General features: G+C 26.2%; 2 protein-coding genes across 2 annotated transcripts in view; both read right to left on the bottom strand.

The window, feature by feature from the left end:
- Window positions 1–249: 249 nt before the first annotated feature.
- On the bottom strand, window positions 250–6,601 carry LOC112595655 (Wilms tumor protein homolog). The gene is made up of 3 exons (XM_025340938.1): window positions 6,515–6,601; window positions 2,678–2,956; window positions 250–1,101 (listed from the first exon to the last, which is right to left on the bottom strand). Exons 1-3 carry the CDS (start codon window positions 6,527–6,529, stop codon window positions 766–768), a joined length of 630 nt encoding a protein of 209 aa, XP_025196723.1. The 5' UTR covers window positions 6,530–6,601; the 3' UTR covers window positions 250–765.
- Window positions 6,602–10,617: 4,016 nt separating this feature from the next.
- The window catches only part of LOC112595663 (putative fatty acyl-CoA reductase CG5065), a 33,651-nt gene continuing 21,267 nt past the window's right edge, over window positions 10,618–23,001 (bottom strand). The window contains exons 2-9 of the mRNA XM_025340947.1: window positions 22,701–22,903; window positions 19,551–19,799; window positions 17,669–17,814; window positions 16,051–16,160; window positions 15,660–15,852; window positions 13,649–13,897; window positions 12,713–12,970; window positions 10,618–10,923 (exon numbers count right to left, since the gene is read on the bottom strand). Of these exons, the coding sequence (XP_025196732.1) occupies window positions 10,770–10,923; window positions 12,713–12,970; window positions 13,649–13,897; window positions 15,660–15,852; window positions 16,051–16,160; window positions 17,669–17,814; window positions 19,551–19,799; window positions 22,701–22,895 (1,554 nt within the window). The 5' untranslated portion in view covers window positions 22,896–22,903 and the 3' untranslated portion in view covers window positions 10,618–10,769. The remainder of the gene's footprint in view (window positions 10,924–12,712; window positions 12,971–13,648; window positions 13,898–15,659; window positions 15,853–16,050; window positions 16,161–17,668; window positions 17,815–19,550; window positions 19,800–22,700; window positions 22,904–23,001) is intronic.

The following is a 23,001-nucleotide window of genomic DNA, read 5'->3' as shown; positions in this document are numbered from 1 at the left end:
AAGAGCCATACGGCTAGAATTGTTTTGCAACTGAAACGGATGCATACATTGTACGTATTTCGATATGAAAATACCAAGATGAACATTTCAAACAGTATTAAAAAATAGAAACTGAAAGTGGATGCTTATCACGCAGTTAAAAATATTCAATACGCATTGATCGAGTTACTGTATATTTTTTGTTTAATTTACGTTTATACAGATCACAATAATTAATATATAATAAATACAATACAATAATCTGTTATGATGTCATTGGGATCACGGTATGAAGCAGAAACGTTTATACACGGAATGATTGATTATAATTTTTAAAAAATTTTAGAAAAGTTTTGTGGAAGTATGTGGAAGTACAAGAGTTTTCGTATGTCTTACAATTAATAATAAACGCTTGACGACTTATAATAGAAAAAAAAAAAAAAAAAAAACAAGAACTGATTTGAAAAATTAAGTTTGAATCGCCGCACGCGTACACGTTCTTTAAAAATGTCATGGGATCGCGATCGTTTGAAAATATTATGATAACATACGGTCTTAAAATGCGCTTAAAACTTTCGAAGAATAGAATTTCAACAGATCCATCGTCGACGAGGGGAGGTGAACAGGTATAGTATTGCCGACGGATCAGTTTGCATATATTGTGTACATTAAGGGAAATCTGCTGCATCGGTGGGTGCGGCGTAGGGCTCGGCGTGGATTGCTGCTGCGGTTTTGCTTTGTGCGGACGTCGCGACGCAATCGCATCGCGTCGGTCGGTCGGTCGTGTCACTGCTGCCGTCTGATGGCCGCCGACGACGAAACGGCGGCGATGGCTGTGGCCGTGGCCGCGGTCAGTTTCACGGCGATCCGCTGCTGGCACCGCTGCGGCGGCCACTGCAACCGGGCGGCCGCCGCGGCCATCCGCTTGTGGTGGACGCGCGCGTGCTTGGTCAGGTGGTCGGACCGCGAAAACCGTTTGTCGCACACGTCGCAACCGTACGGCTTGATGCCGGAGTGCGACCGACAGTGCCGGGACAGCTCGTCGGACCGGGAGAAGCGCCAGGAGCAGCCCGGCCACATGCACCCGTACGGCTTCTCGCCCGAATGCCTCCGCATGTGCACCTGTGGACGAGAACGTTTAAGTGGCCGCGATAATACCGCGTGCGATGTGACGACGACGTGTGCGTCCACCACACGAGTAAGTCATAACGTCTTATCTATCGTTGCTGTAGTCGCCTATCGTGTTCAATGTCATGTTTTATTGTTATTATTTTATTTTATTTTATTTTTTTGTTTTTTTTTTTTGTCGCGTTTTTAAACTGTTTATTATTATTAATTTTTTTTACTATCGATGTTTGACTCGACTCGGAAAAATATTAAAATATCGCCTTTCCCGGCGTCTCGTAGCGTACAATATACAGTATTAATTCATAATGCACGAAACGAGTTTGTGATAGAATTTTGTTTTTTTTTATTAAGTACTCGTAATTATTATATATCCGTCAAATATTTTAAAACGTGGTTCCTCGGCGCAGTGAAGTACCTATATTGCCTATAGGATACGCCGCAGTAGAACGTTTTAGAACCCGCGCTGAAACGAAACGGATGACAGGAATTCATATTTTTCGATCGCTTCGCGGGATAATATTGTATTAAATATTATTATGATTCGCTTAAAGTTGAAAAAATTGTGTTCAGTGGAACAAAAATATTGAAAAGTTTTCACTTTTAAATATAATATTATTATATTATCTGCCTTATATCTGATATTTTTTCGTCATACGTATGAATAACCGCGTTTCCGTGGGCGAGAGACCATTATAAGTAACTACTTAAAATTAAAAAGTTCAATGTATTTTATTGAATTTCCGGAATACTATTACAAACGGTAACAAAAATAATATCAAACTCTGGTGACTTTCCAATGGTAAAATATACTACTTATTTAATTGATTAATATTTACTTATCATTTAACGGTACGAATTAATAATAGTTCTGAAGAATTATAAATATTTTTTAGAAAAATGACTTATAAGTTATAGGTATATTAATATGTGTGAATTATAAAACGTACAGCTTAATATTACTGTGATATATTTATGATCCTACGCAAAGCAAGAGTATACAAAATGTATAACTTATAAGTTAACTACGATCCTTAATAAAGTGTTAGAAACTGAAAATTTGGCATGCTTTTCTGGGTTGTTTAATTTTAAGAACCCATATTGTTATTAATACATAGACATTATTTATGTATATAAGTATTACCATTAGTTTATCTTCTAGATACGAAAATGTATATATATTTTTTTAATGAAATAAATATGAAAATATACTATCCACAATAATGTTTGCAGCATATTTTAAGTTTACAATAATCATGAAATAACTAAAACTTAAATGCTAACAATTAAATATTTTAATAATTTAAATCAGGTGACTGAATTTAAGTTAATATTTATTTGTATAGTATATCGAGTATTTATAAATAGAATAACCTATGTTTGGTCATTAATTAGAATCAAATAGTTTAAATAGTTATCTTAACTGAGTTAAATAAAAAATAAATAAATCTGTTGCAGAATGGTAGACATTAAATGCGTCAATGTTTTAGTTGCGTATAATAGTATTTTTAAATTTTTTCAAAAAATATCAAATCATAATATAGCTATATAAACACAAACCGTTGAAATTCACCTTGAGGTGGGATGGTTTCAAGTAAGTCTTGTCACAATTTGGATATGTGCACTCTAGCACCTGTTTAACTTCACTCGATTTATCCTGTTGTTTCGGTTTTTGTGTTTCCGTCACATTTTGTTTTTTGTTGATCTCGTCACTGTCTTCAGTCACGTCATCATGACCACTGCATGGCAATAGTTCATCAACAGTCAACGACAGCAACGTGTCCAAACCCGGGTCGTCTACGTACATCCTGGGGTCGTCCCAAAACGTTTTGCTGGGGTCGTTGATGTAGAACTTCGAAAAAACAAAAACGTTGATTCATTAGATTTTTATATTTAAATATGATGAATAACTGTCATAACTGCAACGATATAAAATATGCTTAATCAAAGATAAAAAATTAATTAGATTAAAAGTTAGAAAATAGAAAGTGAGTTATTTGTTTTTTAACCTAAGAACATAAATAATTTTATTGGAATAAAATAATGAAAATAATTTGGCATTTTCAGATGCTTAAAAAGAATCAATCATGTTGAAATAAAAAATATTTTTAACATTTTTGGTTTTTATTAATTGATTATTGTATATACGGTTTCAAATAAAAATAATATAATAGTTAATAATAATAATATAATAATCTATTTTTTTTTCTAAATAAAATAATATTATATATACGAATAGATAGACAAAAAATACTCGGATTTTATTCAAGGCTTTAACTTCGTTATAAAATAAATTTATTTTATTTTAAACCTAGTTTTGTTAATCTTAGTTTAAAATTTACATTTAGCCAGTTAAATTTATTATTTGTTAATTATTCACTTATTGAATTAATTATATTGTGTTTACTATACGTTAATTTATTTTGAGTTATTTAATAGATTTAATTTATTTATCCACCTTTGTAAATATCGACGGTAAGTTGTCAAATCATTATTATGATATGTTAAACAATATGATAAATAATAATTATCAAAATTTTACAGTTATGCTGTTTTTTATATTCCATTTGTTTAACACGTATTATGACGTTTACAATCTATTGATTTTACACCCGTTCAGACAATTATTTAGGTATTTATGTATTACATTTATGTTAATAATATATTGTGTACATTAAACGCGTGTCTAATAGTAGTATTTATGTGTGTATGAACATTCTCTGCTATCGATACAAAACAAAAAAATCTATTAAAAGAACTAAAGTCATTTCAATTTTATAATAAAAATAATATGAAATTTGATTAATATTATGGTTGTCAACATCATTCATCAATACTATAGTTTTACGTGTATTCTTTAAAATAAATCTTAATTATTATTGGAATGATCTAACTATAATTTTAATACGACTTAATGACTAATCTACCTATCACAAATCTAATAGTCTTGCGTTTGTTTTTTTTTTTTTTTGTGATAGCTGTAAGTTAGATTTAAACTGTAATCGAAATATGATGTACGAGTTGTATGAATAATACAAAATAATAGCAGTGAACAGTCAAAGCTGGTAATGAATCATCATATAATATAATAATAAAAATAATGTGAAGTATACCTATAAACAACACATGTGGTTTATATTCACTGTTTTTTAACAATTGATATTTATGTAAAAAAAAATGTACTGATTATACTAATTTATTTGACATAATTTAAATAATGGGTATGCATACAATAAATAATTAATACAATTTGGTATTTTAAACAAATAACACATGGTATTCAATACTAAATAGTATTTGTGTCATTATTGAGAAGCCTTAAAAGTAAAAAAAAAAAAAAAAACATAAGATAACGACACAAATAAAAGGAAATCGACAACAATTTATCGAATTTTTGAACCGTAATAGGTAAATTTATATTTTTTATGACTGTAAATAATAGTTATATTCATATAATATTTCCATAAGTAGTACTGAAAAATTGTGTGAAACCAATGCTTTAAAAAACGACTCGAGCATACAAACTCGTCTAAAACTGAAAATATAAAAACCGCAAATCTTAAAAACGTATGTTTAATATTCAAATTAATTAGGAACTCTAAATTTATATTTTTTAGTAGATACAAATTATAATTTATACAATAAACCTTCTACCCTTATATTTGATAAAATTGTTATGAAATAAGTAGTTGCGAATTAAATATTATGAATATTGTTTTTAAGAACTTACTTTGGAAAAATAAAAATAAATATTTCAGTTATAAAACTTTTAATTTAATATTATATTATCATTAAAAAAAAAACAATATATTGTAAAAAAATTAATTTATTTTGGTAAATATATAACTGTCAATTAGATAAAGATGTAATTATCACATGTCAAACAATTTGATAAACAATTACGATTATCTATTAATATTCAATTTTTAACAAAAATGAGCAAGGTATTATTATTAAAATATTAAAGATTTTTTACTGAAAATATTAATACGTACATAAAATAACCGTAAATTATTTTATTATTTTTTTTTTTTTTAATTTATGAAAATATTCTATACAAAATACAATACTTAATAATTAGGGTTTTTAAAAATAGTAAAAACATCTTTATTTTCAAAGATAAATTATATTAATTAATTGAATTTGTATAAGTTATATATTTCAATTTTTACCATATTTATAATTAAATATATTGTTTGCTAATCATTTAATTATAATAAATTTAACGTTCTCATAATAACTCATTAGTGTTGTGATAATTTTAATGCTCTATAATATGTACCAACACAGATAATTATTTTAAACTTTGTAAGATTGTATATATTATTTAATTGAAAAAGTAAGTTTGCAATAACAAAATTATAATTTTTAAAAAAAAGAAAGAAAACAGATTCTTCTACTTTACAGTAAGTATTAAGTGTACCTCATTATTGAGTAAATCTCTGCTATGTTTAATATATTTAATTTTAACTTAATAATACATTTTTGCATATGTAAAACGATTCTAAATAAATTTGGTTTGTCAGACTACATTTAGTACATTTTATGACATATTTATCTATATTATATCACTTAAATACTAATTTTGTCGATAATTAAACTTTATAATATGTCTGTAATAAAAATAGTTTCTATATCTTAATTGTTTTTAAATAGCTATGATAATAACGTATAAGGAATCTTCTTGCAGTACATTTTCATGCTTTTTGACCCAGTGAAAATAGAAAAACTTAGAAAAAAACTAAAATAAAAATAACAAAAATACATATTCATGTAATATATTGTGTATAATATTTTTTGCAGACATTTGTGGTTAAAATTTTGACAAATAACTGTGTAGGTATTTAAAATATATTTTTCAGTTAATTAATTTTTTTTAAATAGTATTAATAATTGGGACTTGAAATTACATCATAACATATTATATCACTTTACCTTACGCAATTAAATGTTAAAGATATTTAGACTAATTATAAAGTTTTTTCTATGAACATATTTACTCTATTATAATGTATATTAGAATTGAATAATAAGTCAATATTAACATTACGGTGTAAATATGATATAATTTTAAATCATTGTTATTGGTGTTTCTTAAAAAAACAAATCAACATATCGTATTACAAAAAGAGAAATAAATAATTAATATTTTAATATAAATAGTTCATAAAATATCAATAACAATACAGTCACACTGTGTTTGCTTATAATGGTTTTTAATATAACTCAAATTATTGATCTTATATTTACTACGGTGACAACGAGATGTACACTCGAAATCTTTTATATAGAAGAATTATTTTCTCTGTTTTTAAAAATTTTCTGCTAACATTTAAAATAAATACATTATTTCAGACAAACTCAAAGCCATAATTATCTATATATAAAATTAAATTATCGTTGTACTCACGTCCATTAGTACCATTTTTGGGATCTTGTGACTATGTACTGCAATGCAGTTGCCCGTTGTCGACACTCCACAGTGATGATGACACGATTCAGATGATTCGGTTACTGGTGACAGAGTTTTTTTTTTTTAAATTATCAACTTGACTATTAGAAAAGAAAATAAACACATACGCACATTTCCCATGGGAGCTGTGCGTACCATGTCTGAAATTAGTACTGTTCAGATAAAAGCAGATTGTGCGCAGCTTACCCTCTACATGTGTAGACTATATTAGCGTCCTTATCTATACTCTAGAACTCTGCACGATTATTTGCATATGCGCCTAAAAGCACAAAATTCGTACATGAAAGGTGACATTTTTTCATCGTAATGCTCTTGACGTCAAAAGAAAAAGAAGAAAGCCATTTAGGGTATCTCTGAGTAAGTTCTACAAAATTATTATTTGTTTTTAAACAAACGGCCCTATTTTGATTGTAATGGTATAAACAATACTAGACAAAAACGAAATAATAAATTAATTTTTAAGTTAATTTCAACTTTTTAGATTAAAATGCTTACAATATATTTTAATTTTTAGTAACTTTATATCACTTTTATGTATTACAAATAAGCGAATGGTCTTCGTCTCATACCATCACAAAACCATTCCATGATGTTGACGCAAGAACTTTTCTTCCTTGTATATGCTACGGTAATATTAACATTTGGATAATGACTTTACAACTATAAAAATGTATCATGCAAGAGATAAAATAATTTTAATTTATCAAAAATATTAAATATATATTTAAGACACAATATTAATAATATAATATAATACAATTATTATTATTAAACAATCAGAGTTTATTTTTAATAAGTTATTTACTAATACAAACATTAAATCGAGTATTTTGTCTTATATTTTAAATTATTTCTCGAAATATTATTTTAAGTATAGAATTAAAGTGTATCCTACTTTAATATTACATGGCAACTTTCCAAACTTTCCATGATATTTGAATATCACAAAATTCTAAATAACTTACACTTACACTTATTACCAACTTCAGTTACTTAATAATTATCGTTAATTTGACTACCAGTATGTATATAAAACATAAAAATATTCACTGTCGAAAATTTCTTAACATTGATTAAAATTATGGTTTTAATATTACTTGTGAGCTGAGTATTTTACAGAAAACAAACGTATATCTAGTAAATCGTAACAAAAATTAAAATAATTTTGAACTTTTAAAGACATATTTTATGTATTTAAGTAATTCTGTAAGCAAGCCCAACACAAATTTGAAAACGTGTTGGTTGTGGATAACTATCAGTTATCATTGATCGAAACCCAATTAATGACAAAAACTGGCTTTTAAGTTGCATATCGAATTAATTCGCATAAAATTCGATTTAAAAATAAATAAATAAATAAAGTATTTTTAAAACAATGATGTATCTATTGAGTAGAATATTTACTCTGTCTAGAGAGTGAACATACCGATTCTACAACATCCTGTTAAGATCTGTTTGACTATTTTTATCGGGTAACGGTTTGTTCTCTTACTGGCCAGAGTGTAAATACTTATTTAACTAATTCGCGTTTATACGCATATAATACGTTATTATAAATATTACACATTTACACCTACGTTTATTTTATACAATCATAGGCTTAACTCGTGTTCATAAATGGTTTTGTATTATTATATATAAACTTGAGCAATTATTGTAGTTCGTTTTTAAGATCATGACCATTAGTTGAATTTGAACACTTGAACTGTGTTTAGAAACTTTCTACCCTAGAACACAACAAAACTACTCAATAAGTGTATGCGTTTAATTAATAATTTAATCTATATTCTGTGATTTAGTATAACCATAAAATTGTTATATATCAATTATTAAAAAAATTGAATGTTTATGTATAAATATTTAAAAACTGAAACAAATTTTTAATAGAAAAAATAATTATTTAGAAAACCTTGAAAATAATTATGACATAAATAATATTTAATTTTAAATATAAATACTGAGATAAAAACTATAATAAGCATTTTCAAAATTAGATATTAAGTAAATTTGGTGTTTAAAATGCTAGGATAGCATTTGAAATATTTATCAAATTTAATTTCCAAAAATATTTTCAAATACATATACAAAATTTTTTTTTTTTTTATGAATAATCAAGTATTTATTCCAAATACTTCTTAAAAATTTGATAATTATATTGTACATTACTTTTTTTCTATCTCTTGAATCTCGGTATTGATAGAATTAATAGATATTATTTTTGAATCATTAAATTGTCTTTTCCTTCTACTTAAAATTGTATCACCACAATTTCACACCTTATATTACATAATATCTTTCTAACTAGTTATAATCTATACAAATCTACATTCGTCGAAGTTTTAAAATTAAAATTCCTCTGAAAGGGCCAAGGAACGTCGTTTTTGTAATGAATCAATGAACATTTATATCCTATTGATGCTATTTATATTTTATAGATTTTTTATTAAAATTAATAAAATTTTAACATAAATTTTAAAATGCTGATGATTTAAGAATTTTTCAATTATATAATTAATAATTGAGTTTCTATTTTGCAAAAACATAGATTTATTTTTATTGAAAATTTTAATTTTTCTCTAAAATAATTTTTAGTTAAAATATATATTTTTAAACTTTTAGTACCTAGTATCTACTTATGTATTTTTATTTTTATTAAAGGGTAAAAAAGTTAATTATAAAAATGCTGTTATGTTGAATAATAATTTTAAATCTAAAAGTACCTATTTTGAAAATGGCACTGATTAGTGATAATAGTTGGCTATTTGTAATTTTTTTTTTATTCCTTAAAAAAATAGAGAGAGTGAAATCTATCAGGAGCATTTTATAATTTAGTTAAACCACCACGTGGCATGATCATTATAACAAGTATGTATTATAAACAGATTTGTAAGCAATTAACGTATCAAAAAAAAATATTCTTTATTATAGAAGAATATATTATATTCTTTTAAAAACATTCAAAGTTTAATAATTAGAAAGCTTTATATAGTACTAAAAACAAATAATACTTGTGAGATGCGATTATAAAATGTTGCGCAAAATAACAAATAACAATCGTACAATTTATTATATTTAACTATGTTACACCAACGACGAAAAAAAAATCAACTCATCTTTCATAATAAAAACGCATGTATTATGTTACAGTGTTAAATCATGCATATAACGATGAGTTTCAATGTTATTTAACGAACCACGGTAATGGAATTGTTATTTGTTCGACAGTAAGTCGACTATAGAACAATACAATACTATGAATAAAAAAATAAGCAAAACCTATTATGCTTTAATGGTTATTTTCGTATTTTATGTGCGATGACATTAAATTAATAGAAACAATTATTTGACGTCACTTTAGTTTTAATATCAAGATTTTTTATTTAGACATTCAATCGCAAGAATAAAAATAAATTACATCGTCCAAAACGTAACAATATTAAATAATGAATATAATCAAATTAGAATTAAAATGAAGAAAAAAATGTTGTTTAATAGATTGGATTTCTTCGCATTTACCATAATTTCGTATACCCACGATTATTATTTGTACAGCTCAATTAAGCTCGAATTAAAAACAAAACATTTATCTGTATACAATTTACTTTTAAGTTAAGTTATAACACATCTGTACACCGTGGTATAGAATATTAATACCGTAAATACGAATAGCGCCTGTAAGTAACATGTATTATAATATATAGTATATACTGCCCAATATAGGTTACACGGGTACACGAAAATAATATGAATAAAAACTAATTCAAAGTTTTTAGAATATTTTTGTTTTATTTGAATAATAATAAATAAAATAATTATTCAAATCCCATCATTTTGAATTGTATTCAAACACAGTGCAATTACATTTAATGTTATTTAAAAAATATATAATATATTATAAATTATAATATAATACTACTTGAACTAAAAAAAAAAAAAAAATAAAATAAAATAAAAACCACACGAAGAAAATAACAAACTAAAAAGTAATTAAATACATGTTTATAATATAATATCTATAAAATATATATATCATCATCCCTTCAACAGTATTAAAATATGTTATGTAAAAGAATAATAAATACAAAATATATAATAATTTTGTAAATTATTTATGCATGCAGTTTACACACAATAACGGTATTGCGATCGAGTGATATTTATAGTATATGATACTATGGTTGTTCGAAGCACTTCACTTTGGTATTAACGATCCAATGATTGGTACATTTATAAATGAATTTGTAGTTGAATCCAGCAAAAACTTGAAAGAATCGAACGCACGTACAAACACCCACAAGAGGAAAAATCCAAACAACAGTTGTGTGACCATATTCAACCAATACAGCCTGTAAATATGAAATATATTTTTATTATTACTGTTATTACGTAGATATTTAGTGGCATAGGCAGTCGCTGTAAAAAAAATTAGACATTTTACGGTTTTACCGCAGAAATGGGACATTATTTTTAGTTATTGTGTAGGTACGAGTTCGTTGCATTATTTTATTATTTTCGCTTAGAGTTCGTGTACAACAGTCCATAAAAAAATGTTTTTCGAAAGATACTTTAGTCGAGATCAGGTACAGTCGTGATCTACAGTAAACCGAGTTTTATATTTCTATATTAACAGCAGCTACTACAGTTACCGATGTTGCCACAATCAGATTTACAAATAACGATACATATTAAAACTATTTGCACCTTACAGACAAAAAAGACTATTACTATAGAGAGTACCTACCAACAACAGAATGTACGATGTGTGTACTTTATAATATACGCATATCCGCATAAATCTTTATCTATTATAAAAACAATTTAAAATTTGCTAAAACTGTGCACGATATGACCAGATGTTTAAACCGCAGAAAATTATACAATATTTTCACATGACGTTTATCACTATATAATACTGTTCAATGCCAAAATGTATATTCTCTGATAATACAGTACATACAATTATTTGTTAGTTATTATTTAATTTTTCAAAAAAATTTTATAATCTCGTGGCACATCAAAATAATGCTCGAGGCATACCATTGTGCTGCGAGGTATACAGTAAGAAAATAAATGGTCTTATCACATTGAATAAAAAATAACATTTTTAAAATCGTAATAAAACATAATCTAAGTTTAACGATCGACGCGATTTGTTTATAACCGGTCGTATAAGTGTAAAACTTATGACAGAACTAACCACAGTGTATAAGAAAGAATGAATGTTTTTGTTACATAATAAAATAGTCACGCTAATGGATAATTTATAATTATATTTTCAACCGCGACTGAAGTTATGGTTTACAAACATTATTATAGAATGTACACAAATTTTAATTTTTAACATCATTAATATTTGTAAAGAAATCAAATAATTAGTAAAATATACTTAGATTTTAAGTGCGATTAAATTAAAGACAAATTCAAAAATTATAAAAATGGATTAGAATGTTTTTTTTTTATTTTCACAATATTGGTATATGATAAATATATATTTTATTATATCATTGATATATTATAGCACAGCTAACTGTTCGTTGTATTATATAAACATTGTATTAATCTATCATTAAATCGCGTGTCTCAATGTTGAAATACGATATATCATTTTTATTGATGGCTTATAGTGATCTATTAACAGAAAACTCATTATAACATAAACTATAAACTTTTTTCTCTCCCAATAACTTTAAATAATCATTGAACAAAATATTTTTAAATATTTTAATATATTTTTTATCGTAACTATTTTTTTTAAACAATAACGATGTATAAAAATCGAATTTTGAACGAATAACTTAAAACGAGCTACAAATATTTAATTATAGATGAGCTCCCTGTACCACTCTACTCCATTTAAATTGATTAAAATACTTGTTAAAATAATCCTGCTTTGGAATAAAAAATGTATGATATAATTTTTTCATTAAGAATAAGTTTAAAAGCGTTTAAAAAACGATGAGAATAAAAAAAATAATATTAAAATGTTTTTTTTTGTTACGGCTAAAAATAATGTGATCAAAAATATTGTCATAAAAGTTAATCAATTTTGAAAATATGAGTGTTATTTACTAAATGAATTATTATCAAGTATTTATAGTTATATAGTATATATATACTATAAATAAAATAACTTACAGTTTTAGATGAAATCTCGCCCGGTCCAGATTTGCCAGAGGCTCTTTCATGCAATATTGACGAGCACCCAATAAAACTTGGATCATGTACTTTTCAATGTCAATATCAGTGTTTTGAATATAGAATTTTTTCATGTCCGCTTCATTTAAATTTTTTATTAATGATTTAGTGTTTTCGATTTTGAAGTTCCAACTGCGCATGGTAAAGTACTGCAACACTTCCATACCGACTGCTATCCTCTTCTGGACTCGTACCATGCTATAAAGTATGCAATACACGTAATGTCAATGTGGTTTATAAAACCATTTAAGTAAGTGGTTTGGATTTTACTGGGTCTAACTTAAGGTTAACTTGAAACTATTCCGCTAAAAATTTACTTAATTAATCCCTTATATTATAGGCACTCAACTATTCCACCCATGCATACTGTATATTGGTTCGACGATAAAGTAATATTATTGTATCAAGACCATAAGAATTCGTTCCCGTCTATGTATATTACTAAAGTAAACTTATTTTATGCCAATAAATTAAATTGACTACCCTAATTACATAATACCACTTAAAAATTCTAAAAACATATTTGAATCTCCCATAAAGTCAGTTTGAAAATTAAATTTTCACTTATTTTAAATGGAGCTCTTAAGTTTTTTTAAATTTAAATTATTCAAAACTGTATCAGTTTAATTCATTAATTAATACTAATTTGCAATAAAGATTGATTCTTTTAATAACATCGTTAATATTCGTGTAGCTGCGTATTGACGTATACGTACACAATATACGTGCGATAGTGTTCTGATTTTTATTTTACGCACTGTCACATACATTAAAAATAAATTATTACGACACGCATCTACGAACTTAGAAAATTACATCTTTAACCCCTTCAAAAACGGACAGTATCAGATCCAATGTGCTGTAATGTTAACTTACAATGTCTTTTGCCTGGCCAACACCATAATGCCGTCGATCAAGTAGGCCGGTACGACTTGCAGCCAGAACACTATGAAATAATGCATCAGTTTGTTGGTCCTTATTGATCCGTTAGGGTACCATAGACCGGCGTCGAATGGATACTCATATGCATACCGTTTTCCTTTAGCCAAAGTTTCACCCCAAGTCAAGTGAACAATGTCTCCTTTGGAAATATTGTAGCACGGCACCACATCGTCCATTTTGTTACTATAGAAATGCAATGTTTAAATTATTCTTCAACATTAATTTAATATATTTATTTTTTTAATTTAATAGTTCTATAAATACATTTCAAATTTATATTGATAGTTAAGTTAATACAATTTACTTATGGCGATCAATGATTATGTATAAAAGATTTAAACTCGAATCTTATGTATAAAATCAATTTTCTATAGGTACATTTTTCGTTGCTTATTTAAATCCAAAATGTATTTTATTTAAACAATAAAATAAAGCAATACAGTATAGTATAAAACAGGTTAGATTATAATAATAGGGTCTGTCATGTCATTTTTTTTTAACTTTATAATAGTTAATTTTCTATGAGAATTTCGGATTATCGTTCATATAGGTACTATATTAATATTTAAATATCAAATTAATAAAACGATAAAAACAACAAAAAATACAATTCTCTTAACGTATTGGAAAAAATATATCAAAATATAAATTACGTACGATAATTTAAATTGTATATGTTTTATAGCTCAATAAATATTTTATAACTATACATATGTAAAAACTCATAAATTCCTAAACTCAAGTGCACCCTGAATAATATGTTCAGAGGTGACACATGGTTTTAAATTAAACAGTCAATACTTGATAAAATATTTCATCACTTAATTAACATTGACAATTAAAAACTATAAATACATTTTTTGTGTGAAAAATCAAACCAACTGCATTAGGAATTCATTATGTTTGACTTTAAATTAAAATTCGGTTAAATTTTTAAGTTTAAAATGTTTCATTTATATATTTATTGTATACTATTTATTGCGTAACAATTAAATTATTAAATAAAAATCAGTAATACACACCAACCATTTTCAAAATCCATCGGCCGTATTATTACATATATAAGTTACATAGTTATAGGAATAAAAAAAAATTCCTATGAAATCCGTTAGTGTCGCATCCCAAATTAAAAATTTTGAACTCAAACTTATTAAGAAAATTGGTGATCAATGAGTAACCGAACACTCGACATTTTTAACACGAATTATCACCTCGAAATTTAAAATTCAAGTTTTATCTTTCGAGAATGCTAGACTGACGGGTACCTAATATTTTTTTAAACAATTATTATGAAAGGTTTTTTTTTTTTTATATATAATCAAATATACCTTTATCGGATTAATATTAAATATAAGTAAAATAATATACAATAATATACTATAGTAAGAGCTATAATAATTATTCATGCACTTAAAACGTGAACGTTTTAAATGTGAGAACTATAATGAATAATTCTACTTAATTCTGAACAAATTAAGTATATCTAAGTATATATATTTTTTTTAATTTGAATTATATTAACCTTTACATGCTTTTTGTTTCATATTAATATATATGTTTATTTAACTTTGTGTTTAAATATTATTGAGTATTTTAACTATTGTGGTTATAAATAATTGTTGCTAATTGAGTATATAAGTATAATATATACTTAGTACCTATATGTATGCTTAATTTCAAAATATAATAGAAAAATAAGCATCAGGATGTTATCAGTCTACCATGCTAAAAGATAAAAATATTAATTTGAGGGTGAAAACTTTGGATTTAAAAACATTTTATAATTTATAATTTACTTATTTTATAAAAAAATTTAAATTGAACATTTTAAATTTTAAGATTGGCCGGTCGATTTATAATACATGCCATATATATATAATATATTATAATAATAATTTTTCACACATTAAATATACAAAATAGGAGCATAATATATAATATTTACTCGATAAATGTTCTCTTCCAAGCGATCAAAATCAGAGCGTTAATTGCAATATCTACGGGCACTACTTCCGCTTCATAATCCGGACTGCATAACACAGATCGAATAACGCCTTTGCCACCTGCCACGATTACTCCTACCGGTCCGTTTAAGCTGTCCACCCAACCAGGAACAGGCTCTTTGAACGAAGGTGTCACTATATCCGACAGGAAAAAAAAATTCGATAAATTACTTCATCCGAACCAATAACGCATTAAAAAGCCGTTGCTGTTAGTGCAGACAGTTGATGTAGGTCATCAACGGTGGCTGTTGATTCCATCGTAAGTCTATACAGCGTGTGGGTTAGATTAGGCTCTAGGTCAACATAAACAATACAATATCGATACAAACTTACCAATCGATGGTCGGGCCACAGATATTGGAATTCGATTAGCGTATTCGCTGACCAATGATTCCGCCAACCTTTTGGAGTACGTATAGCAATTCGGATGGGGCCCGAGCAATCTGAAATTGATTCATTTATGTTGATTAAATATCGTTAACCATAACTATACTACAATTGATTCATTGGATTAATTACGTTATTCGAACAATTTTATTTATTAAGCCGTTTATTTCCTCTAATACCACTTGGATACGGCATTAAGGCTAATAATTATTCTCTGAACTGATGAATATATATTTTCGTTTATAGTTTCCGAAAAAATCACTTCCGGTGGTTAGGTTAGGTAGGATAAAAAATACTAATATATTAAACTAGTCAATTAAATCATTTTGTCATAATATACCATTAAATTAAGTTAATACAAAACATTAAAATTTAATTTGATAAGTTCTCAATAAAGCAGACAAGTTTTTGAAGCATCACAATTTTTTTATGAGCATCTTAATTTTAAAGTTCATAGTTTGACGATGTCTATTTGAATATTTAACCGTAAAATAAAGATTTTTTTCTTAATTTTTGTTATCTTGTAATACTAACAGTATTTATCGTTGGGTTTTCGTCATTCTATATAGTTATTATTTTTCATATTTAATTAAATTTTCATAATACTTACTAATTTTAAGGTATTTATATCACGAATTTATTCATATCATTTATACGTTGATATTTATAAGTTACATTAATATATTAAAAAACTTATAATATATAGTATTGATTTAATATTATATATTGTTATTATTGTGTATTATAAAATCAAAACATGTACAACTGTACAAGGAATATGTTGTGCGATAATTTAGTCAAAAATCGGTTAGGTTCAATCTACGGTATTACTAATAGCAGCATAAATAACTATAGGTACATTACATCTACTCGAAATCGACTACAAAAAAAAAAAAAAATAATAATGATAACAATAAAAAAGTGCAATTTAAGGCACACTATACTATACTGGCTTTTTTTTATGCTATTCATATTTTTGGGTTTAGTCCAGTTTCGTACAGAATCGTGAAAAATATAATTTATGCTTATTCTGAAGTTAACAATAATATATACACTGATTCACGATCGTTGGTATTTTGTTTTTTTTTAATTTTATTTGCAAAAATCACATTTTATTATTATTTTATTTTATTCTATTGTAATTCTTAAATTTACCTCTTGTTGTTATCGTTAGTCAAAATAACTGTTTAATACAAATAACTTATTTTTTATATCATACAGATATTACAGAATAATTATAATAACGCGTTATTATAAACAAGCACGTTGTTCTTAGAAATTATTTATAGTTAAATGTTATCAAAACAACCAATTATTAAATATTTTTCATTTAGTGATATTTATTGTTTTAAGCTTAGTTGTTTATGTAATAAAATATAATTTACTTAACTGAAGTTTATTAGTTGATTTTGGTTTTTTTTTTTTATGTAATTCACCCGAGTTAAGAAAAAAAATAAAAAAATAACCGACTATTAACTTTAAACTTATACTTGATTTTTGTTATAAACTCAACTTGAAATAGTTTAAAAATATCGTTATTTCGCCCACACTTGTATTACATTACCTAGGCGTGATGATTTCAAGCGTATGATCATCCATCCATTCGACAGCGCGCATTACGTCCTCCGGGTTGGCCGGTGATGGATAAATCGTTTCATCGAGTGTGTCATACTCGCAATGACAGAAAGCCGTAGATAAATGAACGAACGACTAAAACAAAAACATCGTTTATAATAGTTTTGTATATTATGAAAAAAAAAAAAAAAAACAAAATAAACCCGTCCTTGTCAAAATCAAATTTTGCCGTTTCACCAATGTAAATCGACAATAGCGTTGGACCGTAGTAATCGATTAATTAGGGATGCTCCATTCTATTTTAGCATAGCATTATGCCGATTTTTTTCTACAGAAACTCAATATCTAACTCGTATTTACTCTTGCTATGTTAGTGATGATAATATATTTATAACGGACAACATTTTTATTTTATATTTTTTAATACTCGTGTCAATAATTCGTATAAAAATTGATTGATTAAATAGCAAACTAAAATATTTAATGGGTCAATCATGAGCTTCTAAATCAGGGGTCACATATCAATATTTTTGAAGGGCTACATAAATAATATAAAATTTTTTGTGGGCCATCAAAATCTTAAGTACATATTTTTAGCATATTATGTATAATAGGTATTATTTTGAAATTGGATGTTACGAGAACATAACATATATATATAGATATATGTATGATATTTATTCTTTGTATGCGAGCCAGATAAAATATGTTCGCAGACCATCATTTAGTGACCCCTGGTAAATAATGTCTAAGAGATGCTATACGTTGGTCGTATTCGATTACACACTTATAGAGTTCGACTTATGATTTAATTGAGCGTTTCTGACAATTAGAGATATTATAAAAACTATACATCTCTCTAAAATATTAAAATTCATAAATTATATATCATATCTAATTTGTATACAAGCCCATAATTATTATTTTTTTTTTTTTTTGATAAGATATAATATATTATCATCAATTTCAGATATTTTTATAAGTTTCATAAAAAATATATATTCTTGTTAAAAATTTAGATTTTTTTGTTTTAATTTTTAAATTAAAATTTGGAAATTTCCATTTGAAAACCTCTCAGAAGTTTAATTACCTACTGAAATATATTAATCATATTTTTGTGACCAATATCAGTTGACTTATACTCACTAATAATAGAATTATACGAATTCCATAATACAATAAACTTTATTGAAAGCAATTATAGCAATCATTGCTTACTACATTCAAAATATAAAATACAAGTTATAATAATATAACCTATTCATGATAATATAGACAATAGATCTAATCACCGATCTCACAATTACTTATCAGTTCTATATGATAGTAGAACGTGATATTTTTATTGCTACTACAAAAGAAATATACAAATGTATTGTTATTGATAAAAAAGAAAGAAAATTGAGTTATATAATTATATAATTATTGATTTAGTATAATATTTTTAAATTAAGTTTATTGAATTTGAGCACAATGGTTAATACATTTATTATGATCTGTAGTTATTTTATATAATTTTTATATTATATTACTGCATAACTAGAACTTTAAATTTGAACTTAAACTAAAACTAAATTTTCATATACTAGTCACCTTTTTAGAGCATTATAAATATTTTAAAAATAATATTTTTCATAAAAAATCTAGGACTTTTTATTTATCCCCTTCACTATACACACATACGCTCACAAATCCAAAAGTTTTGTATTCAATTTATACACCACTTATGATAAAATTATTGGTGTTAAAATAAAATTCACAATGAACATTATATTATGTACACTATAGTAAGCATCGTTGGAACCAAAAACATTAATGCACTAATGTTTACTGATATTATAGTATAGTCTTAATGTCTAGGTCTAAGTTACCGCCAATTTTTTCATTTCAACGGCCAAGTCCAGCACGTGTTTCGTTCCAGTTGTGTTATGTCTTATCGCATCCTTTAGACCGGATTCCAAGCGCAACGAAGCTGCTCCATTAAAAACAATTGACACTTCGTTGATAAGTATCGACTTGTTTTCATCACTCAACCCTAGTCCGGGTTGGCCCAAATCACCTTCCATCGCTTTGATTTTCTTCAATCTTTCCGGACACTCGATGCGCAAGCGGTCGAACACCTTTAGAAAAAAAACAAAATTCATCGGTTACTTATGTGTTGTATACGTATGGGTAAAAGACTTCTAGCATTCGAATATATTTTGTATTTTGTATAAAAAAGATTCAACTAAAAACACGTTTGTTTTATGTCACTTCAAATTCAAATCTATAGTTTTATGTTACTTATTTAGATAATTTTTTGCTTTTGAAGCATATTTATTTGTTTGTGTTATTCTTCCCACATATTGTTTAGCTGCAGTATCAAACCTGCAGTGGTAATAAATAGACTGAGTGTTTTAGTTCACACACATACCGATTTAAGTATTGTACGTGACTTATTTTAGAATTTATTATCTATTTTAATATATATTAAACAATTAGAAAAAAAAAACGTTAGTGTATATTTTAGGCATTTTGAATGCATACGTGTTTATATTTTTTTTTTATTTTTTAGAGCTATAATGCAATAATGCTGCCCTAACTACAAAGTATAAACGAACGGTTGAAGTTAAATTAGTAGCTATGTTTATTTGGGTTCAATGACCTACATGATAAAATATATTTTTTCGAAGGTTCCTATAATACCCTAATGTTTACGCTGTTATAGTTGATGGCTACAAAATTATATTTGTATAATGGCCTTATTTCGCTGGTCCCTATAACTAATTACCGAATGCCGTTGTAAACAACAATTTCATTCGCGTTTATACATATTATAAAGAAAATCATAATCACTTTTACTTTCGTCACTTTTATAATCAGTTGTACCTCATTTAAGTGTACAAACCGTGTAGTGTATACATAACTACCTATTACAGAATTATTTTATGATGATCGTCATGCGTAAACGTATCTCGCTATACGACCAACGACCTTAAAAAGCGATAAACATTATTATTAATTATGGTTTTCTTTGATATTATTATAGGTACCGTTTTAGGTGCAACAGATACTTGATACACGCTATGCACGTAAACATCTTATCTAATTCTAAATAGTTATAACTGTAGGTACGCGCCGAAGGTCATATATACAACTATTACATTATACGTGAATGGCCCAGGGATATATACCATCCTTCACAAATAACAAACATACATTTTTGTGCCAATCTCCTAGTATATCAAAAACAGCTTGATAAAAATTATACAGAAATTATAATTTTATATTTCGAGCGAAAAATATATATTAAAGACACTTTATATCCTCTAGCTCAGGGTGGTTCAATCTTTTGTAGTTGGCGGACCAATTTACACTTTCATAAAAACATCGGGAGCCACCAAAAGAAAAAAAAAATGATATTATTATTTATATTTTATTTTATTACAAACATATTATATAATGCAAAAATTATTACATCACATATTAATATTAACATATAATTAGAATGATTAGGTTACTTATATTTAGAATTTAGATTCAAAAAAATTAATGTGATGATTTATATTATTTCTCGGAAGTCAATTTTTCAATATTAATTGAACACCCTGTGCAGGTGGCTAATCTGATGCACGATTCTAAAGACGAATTTTTAATACGATTTTCTAATTTATACTTTATTAAATTTACTGTAGAAAATGCCGATTTACAAATGTATGAAAAATATACGTAATTTCAAACAATGACAAACTTTCAAGAGAAAAATTCCGTAGTGTTGAGAATTTTTCTTGCGAACATAGTTCCTAAAACTTTTCAGGAGGTAAATTTACTTTTGATCGAAGAAAAAAGTCTACTTATAAATCACATAACTCTATTTGAATATCCGGAGATTATACAGAGATATCAATTGTAATTGAGTTGGTAAATAATTCAAATTTAGGTTTCAAAAATTCGAATTTGCATGGCATATTATGATTTTGTTATTATATTATTGTGACCTTTTTTTTTTTAATATAAGTTTTTTAGAGGAGAGGAAAAAAGGTTTTCGACAGCCACGGGTTGAACCACCCTGCCTTAGCTGAAAAATATTCAGATCACGAACTTAACCACAGCAACAATAAAGAAATGTTTTTAGTATTTTATAATATATCTAATAATTTAACTTTATAATAATAATATAATTTATGGGTTGTATACATAACAGTTAATACAAAGTAATAAATTTACGAAGAAAACTAGATTTTCTAAAAAAATGTTTTATACAAATAAAGCAATTTAAATTAAAGTAATGACAATTTATTATTTGAACCAATAAAATTATTAATATTATATGGTTTAATATTTAAGTACTTACCCATTTATACAGTAAGTACAATAATAGTATTATGAGTAGGTATTGAAAACAAATTTAGAATTTGTGATAAATAAATAATGATATGGCTATAATAGTTAACGAACCATAATTTTAGATTTACAGAAGAGAAACATTTTACAATGATATTTTATTTTTTTACAGGTTTTTTGTGAAATATTTTTATTTTTGTTAAAATTAAATTGATTAAACTACATAACTTTATAACGTAACAAATATTTTAATAGGAATTTTAATTATTTGATTAAATTAAAAGCTTTAAAATACGCCAATAAAAACATTAAATGTGAAAACTGACCGAATAACCACTCAACAGCAATGTTATATTAAATAAATAAGAGACAGCTGGTACCACTAAAAATAATCAAAATTTAAATAGGTACATAGAAAATGCAAAGAAGTTAATTGTTCATAATTGAAACAAAAAAATCAGAACTACAATTAGGATGTTTAAGCGTTAAAATGGAAATATATTTTAAATAATATTATTAATGGAAAAAAATTGAGTGATAAAAATATTGTAATATTATTTATAAAATTATCATTAATGATACACTGTACAGTTTACTTAAATGCTCACAAAATTTTATCAATTCCGTCCGGCATACAATTTTTAAATTTATTTTTCATTCGGCTTATACAATTTAATTATTTACGACTATCACTCAACTGCTAATTTCCTTATTTGCTCTATCCTGGCTGCTGGGCTGAAACCTCGCTTCGGTCGACACAGTACATAAATGAAATTGATGTCACCGCAGTCTCTAAGCAGCTTTTCGATGAGCACCTTACCCATGTAACCGGTACCTCCGGTGATGAACACCGAACGACCGCTGTACCACTCAGCAACTCCATAATTCGTCATTTTATCACCTGGAAAATAAGAATTCGAAGTTATTCAATAGGAATATATATTAATGTAAATATCTTCCGCAGAAGATTCATATATTTCGAATATTATAGCTCATATT

The sequence above is a fragment of the Melanaphis sacchari genome, unplaced genomic scaffold, assembly GCF_002803265.2.
Source record: "Melanaphis sacchari strain LSU unplaced genomic scaffold, SCAv2.0 Contig28_pilon_pilon, whole genome shotgun sequence".
Lineage (NCBI taxonomy): Eukaryota > Metazoa > Arthropoda > Insecta > Hemiptera > Aphididae > Melanaphis > Melanaphis sacchari.
This window is presented reverse-complemented; position numbering and strand designations above follow the sequence as displayed.